Below are 10,929 nucleotides of genomic sequence, written 5' to 3'. Positions count from 1 at the left end.
CACAAAAAATCCAAAATTATCAAAAACTCTTTATTCTAATAATAATATACAAAACACATTCATAAGCAAAGAACCTGTGCAATGGAAAACGTTTTTAAAAGAATTTCCGAATGTTTAACCGTGCTTGTAAAATTTATACTTATCTAATTTTGGTCTCAAATATTATCAAAACATAAACTATTGAATTACCGAAGCAGTTAAGAAATGTTTAATTCAAAGAATGTTACAACAAGACATTAACCCTTTGATCATTAGGTGTATTTTCCTTTCTTTTAATTTTTAATCATTCAATACTTTCATCTGTTTTTCTTTTGCCTGTGTTCTATATTGTAAGAAAAGTCAATCCTTCCCAACTAGGCAATAAACGAAAAACACTAATTAATCTACAATGTGCAAGAAACCAATGAACGAAATCCGTGGCCGAGGTGATTTAGTATCGCGCTGTAGTGGAACTAATAAGTTAACGTTGACAAGCTATTAAAAATCATAGTCTAATTATATAAACTCTTTTTTTACACCATTTGCGTGGTATCGCTTCATCATGCGCGACAAGTAACTATAATTTCCCGTTACGAATGTCTTAGTACAAAGTCCTACAAATATATGACACGGCAGAGTTTATCACTTATTGATCATAGAATCAATAAAAATCTAGATTATATTTACGTGCAAACACCACACCGTTACATACATACTAGGAGGTCCTTGAAGTAAAACATATAGAATTTACAAAAAAAATGCTATTTTGTTCAGTCAATCAACTAGCAAAGATTCTAAAATGTCGAGGATTAAATCTATACAATAATTAAGTAATAAACAATGCACCCTCAGTAAAAAGTCGTCACTAACCAAACCGTTCCGCTTAAACTATTAAACAATCTACTGGACAAGCCTGAAAAAGTCAATCTTCAAACTTGTTCGGCAATGCTGCAAACAAAATAATGATAACTAAATACACATGGAACCATTAAATTTTGAGTATCGTAATTTTTATTACGTAACTCATAATGTTTCTTGCTTTTCGAAATAAATCATGTTTGGTGAAAATGAATTATTTATGACAACTGAGATGAAAGAAAATATCTCAGTAAATAATTGCCAAAACCAAGCCTGTGTTCAATTAAATTCGTATCCTAATCTAATTTAGAACCTTTAACTTTAACGACCATTGACATAAAGAAAAATCACATTATAATGGAATAAATCAATGCGCAGCAATAATGCGATAATTTAGAACACACCTGACAGTTATAGATACCCTCTATCAAATATATCTGTTATACCTGATCTGAATGCCATATGATGTACACACACCTTCTCGTTACAAAATAATTTTAGTATAGTGGGTGCAAATTCATTTGAATACAATATCAATGAACATGTAATACCAACGGAATTGTTATCAATAGAGTTTTAAGAGTTCGAACAAAAAAATACGGATTATTTTAATAAGAATGTCATTTTGTTCTAACAATTTTTAATCCCTTAATGAAGTCAACAGACAATAATTTTCAATAGTGATCATTTCTTTCCATTGAACTTGAATTTTTTATCACAAAGTATGCATTCATCAATCAGTTTTTGAAGGATTTTTCACATATGACTGAATTAAGATAAGAACATGGTCGGTCATTCCAAAAACCATTACTCAACATATCGATACAATCCCTATCTAAAGCATTGCTTGGGGACACTAAACTGGGTTGGCCGGGAAACCAGTTAGAGAAATTCAAAAGTGTGTTCGAATGGTCCCATCTATATTGTCCTTCAATATGTAAGTCATTCAAACCCGTCCACGCTGTACACACATAACGGTCTGGTCCACAGTTTGCTGAAAATTAGGGTGAATCAATGATCACACAGATTCAATAATGCATATCATGTGAAATAATGTGTTTTCTGCACAGGTACGTTATTATGACATTAAAAAATACCAGTTGATGTAACCGTTGAAATTTTCATTGGTTTTTTTGTCAATGCTATGCAATTCTTGTTATATTTCTTCTAAAGAAATGCAAAGCAATTATTGCAATTCTTGTTATATTTCTTCTAAAGAAATGCAATGCAATTCTTGTTATATTTCTACTAAAGCAACATTCGTACTATACCATCCCGTCTATTTTAACAACTCCATTGAGGTTAAAAACAAAGGCGTACAGAACCCTCCTTCCGAAAAAAATCGGTTCATAGGTAATAGTCAATAAATCAAACAACGTTCTGATCTTGGATTATATAAAGTTTTACTTTGAGAAAGAAAGACAAAACAGTATGATGTACAACTGATTGACGCTATGTAAGTATATACAAGAAAATCCGTTGCACACATTCGCATACGAATGATTTACCTTGATCAATAAATGTTTTAGAGATCCATTCAGCTTCCATCGTACTCTCAATTTCCACCAAGTATGAACACATTTTTTGACATTCCATCTGTGTAATAAGAGGCATTTTTACTTAAGAGTTTGTTCTAATCAATAAAATATGGTATTTATTCAATTAATCGGCATTGGCGTAAACGATATAGAAACAACAAATTAAAGACATTTACCCACATAATATGATATATGCATACGTTTTTGCTTTCTTTTTAATTAAACATAATTTTCATATGAGAGTTAAAATTGATGATTAAAAAAGTAAAAAAAAAATTGAATTTCAATACCTCATTAATATTGCTTTAAACAATATTAGAAGGACTTAACTTGGTGTGTATTTTTGTTTTACAATTCTAAGTCATATTTTGGATTATTTTATTTTTGTTTATTTCCAGACATTTTATCATGTTATTTGTTGACTGCCCTTGGACAGGAACATACAACACGTGACATATATAGATGTGCCACGATAATTAAAAAAATTAATCTAATTTAAAAATGACATTTTTTTTTACCCGTGCTTCAGCCCAAGACGACTTCTTTTCAAGTAGAATGTAACAATGTCCACCAAACTCTAACCAGTTATTTTCACATTCTAAAAAAGTTAAGTTCATGTGATGCATTAAAAAGTCACAATGCATAATACATGTAGTTTTACACAAACATCATCATTGTTTTGAAACATATAGGTTAGCATATATATCAATATTTTCACACTTAATGCTGATGCCCTTTTGGCAGTAAAAAGCTGGGTATCATTTTGTGTATTAGATATGCCTATAAGCCTATTCATTAAACGACCGTCGCATGTTTTATGACTTCGGCTTTTTTCCTCTTTACAATAAATGCAGTTATCTACAATTTCCTTATCTATTCATTCATTTTCAATTTGACGAGATTATCATTAGCTAAATTGATACACATCTACATGCATTTTCTAACCATGGACAAATGATCTTTGATCTTTAAAGTACTGCTATATCATGTTTAATATTTCACAATTTTAAGAGCAATTGTAATTGCTTGAGGTACTTTACTACATCTAGAATTTTACTTTTTAAGATACTACGTAACACGATTGCAATTTAAATGTTTTGTTAAATTGTTTGTATTAGCCAATTTGCTTGTATATTGTCAGAGTTCATTGATAGAAATGTCGGACTTGTGAACCACAGAGGAGCTCGAATTCGCCTTGGAATTTTGTTTATATTTACTTAATTAAATATTTGAACAAATGATGATTAATCCAAAATTGCAAATTATTATATGTTTGGCATATTTGACTTGTATACGTTTAATCCATAATATTATCTTTTACAACCAAGTAATTTTCTTCCAATTTTAGAAACTTTTTTAATGTGTAGTGAGCAACCTGAAAACATTCTCAAAATCAATTTTGACTTTACATAAAAAAAAAAGTTTTTTTAAAAAACATTTATTGAAATAATGTTGCTGAAATTTACCTTTTTGATATGTTACATATCCTTCATATAATGGAAAAGTAATCAAATTAACATTGCTGTCAAAGTCTGGGAAATGGAGGCCAATACACTGATGACTCGCGGTGTTAAACATGAACTCCTTACAACAAGTTTTGCGAAAACAGAGGGCTGCACATTGTATAACACTTACATGCTGAAGTTCAAACAATGCAACATCATTATTTATCAAGAAATTTGTGTTGTTTTGGGAGAAGAAAATGTCCTTCACCTGAGCCTGGATCTGGGCAATCGGTACTGATAGTATCATGAGAATATTAACGAAAAAACCAAACATTGTTAAAAAAATCACTCCTGGTTGTTATTATTCCAAAACTGTTGTTTCTATAAATGTCGACAAAGTAATGAGGCAGTTGTCTTTGTGTACGAAGTATTAAGAAATATAAAGGAAAAATATATATATTACGCATGCGCTCTCAACAAGTGCTACGAAATGCTGCGGCGGAACAAAATGGAGTAGTTAAAATATCGGTTTTAGTTACATTGTAAGCTATAAATTATCCCTATTAAATATTAATCCCAGTTTCAAGAAATATTGAATCTCAGCACGGATTTATTTTTCCTGTCGTTATTTTTTTTAATTTGTACATTGAACTTTCCGAACACACAAACTCTCATTAACACATGTATATTAAAGTGACAAAAATCTGTCCTATCTTGGTACCACTTACTTCAAATGATAATCTGTAACAAAAATGCACCGCATGCTTTTACTGTTTGTTCAACTTGACATCAGCAGAGTTTCGTTCTTTCAAACCTATATACTTTAACCATAGCTGAATTACAACTCATTCCAAATTATGCCTGTATCTATCATAGATACAGTAGCATGGTCAATGAGTCACGAAGCTTGAACAAAAGGTGTACCAAAAGATTTGGTATCAGGAAGGAACCGTTGTTAGATATGTTTAACATGCACTAAGACCATATAGGCTGTATCCGGGTATGTAACCATGTCAGTTGTTTCGTTTCCTGCTGCTTGGTACCTAAGAAAATATTACTACAAAATTACAAACTGTCATCAGTGCTCTAGTTGGGTCACATAATCAGTTATATGGTTCAAGAAACGTATAACTAGTGACCTCTTTTTTTGCTTGCAATAAGAATATTACCAACTCTTTCAGTATCTCTCGCTATTGTTAAACAAATGGTAAAGGCTTAAAAATGTATTTCGAGTTACCATTATAACAGTCAAAATTAAAATAAGTCTTTTCAATTTTTAACTTTTTTAAAATTTGTTCAAATCAAATATTTTTTTTTTACAAGTGGTGTCCATTTGTTATTATCGAGGAACGGATATGTAAATAAAAATATAAAAACAATCATCTCTTAATCTCTCTATCTCTCTCTTTATGTATATATATATCTGTCTCTCTCTCATCTCTCTCTCGTTTAAAAAAAATTAAAGTAGCAGACTCAGTTTAAAATATTTAAGTATAAAGTTAAGTTACCAGTAGCTGATAATATGCAAATTTTAACCTCTCTGCATCGAAGAATAAACATGACTTACATGTAAAAAAAAAAAGAAGAAAAAAACAAACAAACAAAAAAAAAAAAAAAAAAAACCACACCAAAAAAACAACAAATAAACTTCAATCCACCCCTCCCAAAAATTCAATCAATCAATAGGCATGTTATCAACACATATCAAACAATGACAAGTACTCTTGGATAAAAATACCGTAGAATCTAGAGTCAGTCAGGCATTTCTTTAACAACATACACCTTAGCATAGCGACGCATTTACATCTTACACCATACCATTAAAAATTCATAGCATTGGTATCTCATAGAATATCATCAAATTCTCATTCCTTATGGTATGCTATAGTATTCATACAGCATATAGTTTAAACTCGGTTTTAATTGAGCTAATTGAAAAAAGATAACATTGCAGTGTGGTAGACTTTATTTTTTTATTATTTTAGTTCGAAACACTTCTGTATGCGAAAGGGTATTTTTTACAAAACTCATAGCATAGCATACTATAGCATTCCATACCATTAGGCCTTTATTTATTGTTCATAGCAAAACATGCAAATCTCATAGCATTCTATAAAAATCTCATGGCATATCATTATAATTGCTTACCATAATAGCGTAAAATTGTAAAAAGATATGCATGAAATTACGGTAACTGTAGCATTACAATGATTTTTCACAAATAAATGGGTTTAAATAAGTACATCGTCTGTCATTCCATTTCCCATCTCGATACAGGTCAACACAGTCACGAGTAGGAGCCTGGTCGGGGAAATCAATGCTAGGATTACCTGGGGACCAGTTAGAAAAGCCGATCGTTGCGTTTGATTTGTCCCAGACGAATTGACCTTCAGTGTCAATGTCATTACCACCTATCCAAGCAGTACAGGTTCGGGAAAGGCTAGTACAACTATCTGAAATTAAACATTTCTTTTTCAATCGTAAAGTGAGATTTATTCAATTTGAAACCAAAACCAATATAAGACTAAGGTCAAGGTATTGATGTTAAAGAAGCAACAGAATGAAACATTACTATTCAATCATCAATGTAGCTAGTAGCGTTTCTAAAATATCAAAATGAACACTTCTTAGTTTTTTGAACATTTAAAACGTCCATTCAATGATTGTAGCATAAAATTTCCCTTTCTGATATTTTAGTTTAATGAATTTCTTGGACAGTTTACCTCTCATGAGAAATGTAGCCGCCAGCCATTCAGATTCCTCTTTAGTTTCAACCTCCGCAAAATGTGCACACATCTTTTGGCATTCCAGCTCTTTTTTTAATAAAGCATGTTTTATTTGGTTGAAATAGAAAGAAAACGATTTTATAGAACAATGTTATCGTTTAGCGGAACAAAGTACAAACTAAACAAAATCAATGTATGAAAGTATGTTTCTAATAAGATGAAATAACCTTAAAAAGATATATATATCTTTTTAAGGTTATTTCATCTCATGAGAAACACAGGATGAAAATCTGCCTTTCAGTCAACTGAAATATGACTGAAAGGTAACTGAATGGCAGAGCTATGCCATTCAGTCACCTTTCCAGACCATTCAGTTATCATTCAGTTGACTGAATGGCAGAGTTTCATCTTGTGATAACTGTCACCTAATTGGTTATAATTCAGAGTAAGAGTTGTTTTTCCTGATATAAGAGTTAATTCATATTTGAAAAAAATATAGCCTTAAGTACGATGTGTAGTATTATTAAACTTGGAGTTATCAAAATGAGGCAATGTCTGTGTTTTATTAGAATTAATTATATCAAAGTCAACATACATCATATCATTGACGTTTGTCATGTTCTGTGACATAAAATCCAGTAATGCATTCGACGCTTTTATACATGTCACTTTAACATTGCATTTCCTTATTACGTCTGTATATTTTACAAATTTGTTGGATAACTGGTTCAGATTTGAAAAAAGCATTGCCGCGTGTCAAGACCGATAATGTCAATCTCTTGAAAAAGAAAATCACTCTTTTTAACGAAACGCCCTTGCATTTACTGACAAGAATCAAATCAGGTTGTAATTTGCTATTTTATGCTTTAAAATGCATGGATAGAAGTGTGATTCTATTGAATTGAACCAATTGATAATATAAAAACTGCAGAAAGTTATTGGTAAATTATTTTCCTCTCAATTAGAAAAATTTGATTCATGATATCTTAAAACACAATTTCTTGCAGAATACAAAATGCATGAAACATTGTTTTTTAAAATTCATTTATATTTGATTTTTTTCCATTTGGCAGAAAAAAATCCATGTAATTGAAAAAAGTATCAAGTAAATATATCCTTTTTTCTGGTTGATTCAATATTCATATTTGACGTATCAATAAAGAAAAATAAAGTTAAGTTTTATCGAATTAAAACATTAATATTGACAGTAATAAAACAATTTTGATCTAATGTGTGAAATTAGGTTTTAAATCGTTAACTTAGAATGAAATAAAAAAAAACACCGAAATAAGTGAAATTCAGAATTTGTGATATCATTCCCTACTTAACAAAGCGTTGTAGTTACCAGAGTTAAATTTTAAATCTTATTAAGAAAATATATAGAGTTTGATTACATATAAGTTTAAAAAAAAGAAAAGAAATAAAACAAAAAGATTTTTGTTTTTAGTACCTTGGCGTCTGTCCATGTAACGTTTTCTGCTCCATAAAAGTAATAGTGACCAGAATATTCTACCCAGTTGAACTCTGATAAAAGATTCACCAATCTTAATGAATTATATATCATATGATTTGAATGATTATATACAATTTAAAAAAAAATTACCTTTTCCAAAATAAAGCATTTGAGGAAATGACGGGACGACGTACTGATACGAATGGCTTTCCTTGTTTACACAGTGAAGTCCAATACACTGTCTACTAATCTCGCTGTAAATTAACTCCATGCAATAGTCGTCCCAGGCACAGAGTCCAGCACAATGAACAAAACTAGCAACCTCTCCATAAAGCACTCCTAGAGAAGAGTTGGTCGCTTCTTTGTGCAGTCTGGAATACCAAGTATCTCTTTGTAGACAATGGACATAGAAGAAGACACCAATTAGACACCAAAGCGATATCTTAAGCATAGTTTGATATGTGTTATAGTTCAATGTACAAACTAAAATAGTCATATTTTGTTATAATTTAAACATTTTATAATTGTGCGTCGAATCAATCGATTGTGGTATTGATTGACGTATTGATTGACATGCTTCTAGTTTGAAATGGGAAAACCAAACATATTATTACACTTCATTCTACACATAATTTAATTTCAACAAAACGCTTTGGCTCTGCCATTACTAATAAAACATGTTCTTATTTTTATTCCAGTTGTTCTTCAATTACACAAAACTAATTATTGATTTGCCTTCACACTCTAAAATCAGTAATAAAAGCTCAAACATCACGATACAAAAATTGATCTACCAATGTTTAAAATTTTATACTGTCTCATTGTTTTGATAAATACCGTTACAAAACGTTTCCGTGTGTCCAGGAAGGATAAAATTGATAATGTTACGTTATATACATTGGTTACAAACCACAGAATTGATCTACCAATGTTTAAAATTTTATATTGTCTTATTGTTTTGATAAAATACCGTTACAAAACGTTTCCGTCCGTCCAGGAAGGATAAAATTGATAATGTTACGTTATATATATTGGTTACAAACCACACAAAGACGTTAAATTCAAATTTATTAATTTTGAATATAAAATTCAAATTTCAGGGAAAGAAGTAGATATCCATTCCATTTTAACTAATATGTTATATTATCTAGAAAATATAAAAAACAATAAACACGAATAAGCAACTGTTTCCACCGGTTGGGCAATCAATGTACAAATGCATGTATCTTAAAAGAGCAAAAAAATATTAATAAAATTATAAGATTCTAATTAGAAACACTTGTATGTAAAGTGACTAGAAACGTATGATGATACTCAGTTTGGAAATGGTGTATATGTGGTGTTTTTTTTAAAGATAGTCATATTAAACAAACAATTAAATAATATAAAGAACGTGTCATAAACATTTTTACTTGGCTTAATCGGCTCTTTTATTAACAATCATTACAATACACCATTGAAATGCAGTAAATATATCACTTTACAAGTAGACTTAGGCTAATGAATATAAGGGTTATATAATCAATGTAAAATCTGCAGGATTAAATGCGCCCTATCTTAGAGGGATGTACATCAGTCCCCTTTATATTCTATTTGTCCTTTAAGTAAGTTAACAAGTTCATAATATATTTCTTTTAAAATTTAAAAAAAAAACTAAATTAAGGAGTAAGACACCTTAACTGATTTGAATCTTGGCTTTCCAGTGTGCTGTTAAGGAATTTGAGACGCTCTTTATATTTGATTTGTATACCCTTGCTAGGTACCAGTTTACAGATACATCTAAGTCGTAGAAGAAATCAACTTCTTCGACATATATCAATGCGATAATTTACCGTTATTTAAGCAAAAAAAAATATTTTCATTTTTAAAACATAAAACAGAAACCCTCATCTGTATTTAAAAAGGATACACACATACACACATGATATTCTAATCATAATTTAACATTGTTGATAAATATTGTTAACATAAATAGGTGAATAAATGTGAACATAAACATTAGTATTGTTAAACTAATCTTTTTTATCTACACTACGCTTCGAAACAGTGCGCGGAGAGAGAGAGAGAGAGAGAGAGAGAGAGAGAGAGAGAGAGAGAGAGAGAGAGAGAGAGAGAGAGGGGTTGTTTCCAAACAATTAATTTGCATGGCTAGTGATCTTGAAACGTGTTAACTCATAATAATTTTTTATCTAATATCCTTTGATTTAAAAAAAAATCTCCCGATAAAAGAAAGACACCTAGCGTATAATTCTTTGCCAAACACATTTATATATATAAAAAAATTGCCAGCCATCCTTTTTAATTAGGGACTTTAAATCCCACATATACATAGAAGATCAATAAATGTGTGTACATATAAGTAATCTTAGATTTTAGGCTGCCAACAATCATTATCTATATGTCTGTTAAAAAATTTCCCATGCATTGCAAGAGTGCCGTTTCATCAATGCTTCCTTGTTTGTAAATAATGAATAATATTAATGTGTCAGAAGAACCAGAAACAATGAGTAGATGTTGTTATTTGTGTTTGTCATGAAAAATAAATCACGTCATCTTTGTAGACATTGATTCCATTGGGTAAGTGCTGACACTGACATCACATAACCAAATATAACAATATTTACAACATTAAAATATTAACACAGACGACAACTCGATAAGCTAAACAATTGAAAATCAATATATAAAAAATACTATTTTAAAGAAGTTAAAATTCTTTTCAAAATTCCAATATTGTCAATCATGCAATGCTTGCAAAATATAAAATAGGAATAATACTATCAGTTTAATTCTTTATTTTTTAACTGGTGACGTTTTGTAAGTCGCTGATTATCAACTAATACACGGACTTTGTGGTTTGTCAATTGGTATTTAGAACGAATCGATTAATTCACTTGATAAACCTCATAACAAAGCATGTAATACGATTT

At 30.2% G+C, this 10,929-nt stretch overlaps 2 protein-coding genes across 2 annotated transcripts; both read right to left on the bottom strand.

Annotated features, from left to right (window-relative positions):
* Positions 1 to 195: 195 nt before the first annotated feature.
* Positions 196 to 2,992, bottom strand: LOC128174038 (C-type lectin domain family 17, member A-like). The gene is made up of 3 exons (XM_052839683.1): positions 2,894 to 2,992; positions 2,346 to 2,433; positions 196 to 1,831 (listed from the first exon to the last, which is right to left on the bottom strand). The coding sequence occupies exons 1-3, from the start codon at positions 2,990 to 2,992 to the stop codon at positions 1,575 to 1,577; spliced, it is 444 nt and encodes a 147-aa protein (XP_052695643.1). The 3' UTR covers positions 196 to 1,574.
* Positions 2,993 to 5,490: 2,498 nt separating this feature from the next.
* LOC128173401 (macrophage mannose receptor 1-like) lies at positions 5,491 to 8,495 on the bottom strand. The gene is made up of 4 exons (XM_052839070.1): positions 8,150 to 8,495; positions 7,997 to 8,070; positions 6,544 to 6,631; positions 5,491 to 6,273 (listed from the first exon to the last, which is right to left on the bottom strand). Exons 1-4 carry the CDS (start codon positions 8,493 to 8,495, stop codon positions 6,023 to 6,025), a joined length of 759 nt encoding a protein of 252 aa, XP_052695030.1. The 3' UTR covers positions 5,491 to 6,022.
* Between the last annotated feature and the right edge of the window lie 2,434 nt (positions 8,496 to 10,929).

The sequence above is a fragment of the Crassostrea angulata genome, chromosome 2, assembly GCF_025612915.1.
Source record: "Crassostrea angulata isolate pt1a10 chromosome 2, ASM2561291v2, whole genome shotgun sequence".
NCBI classification, from domain to species: domain Eukaryota; kingdom Metazoa; phylum Mollusca; class Bivalvia; order Ostreida; family Ostreidae; genus Magallana; species Magallana angulata.
Note: the sequence above shows the minus strand (reverse complement) of the source record. Positions and strands in the feature narration are given on the sequence as shown.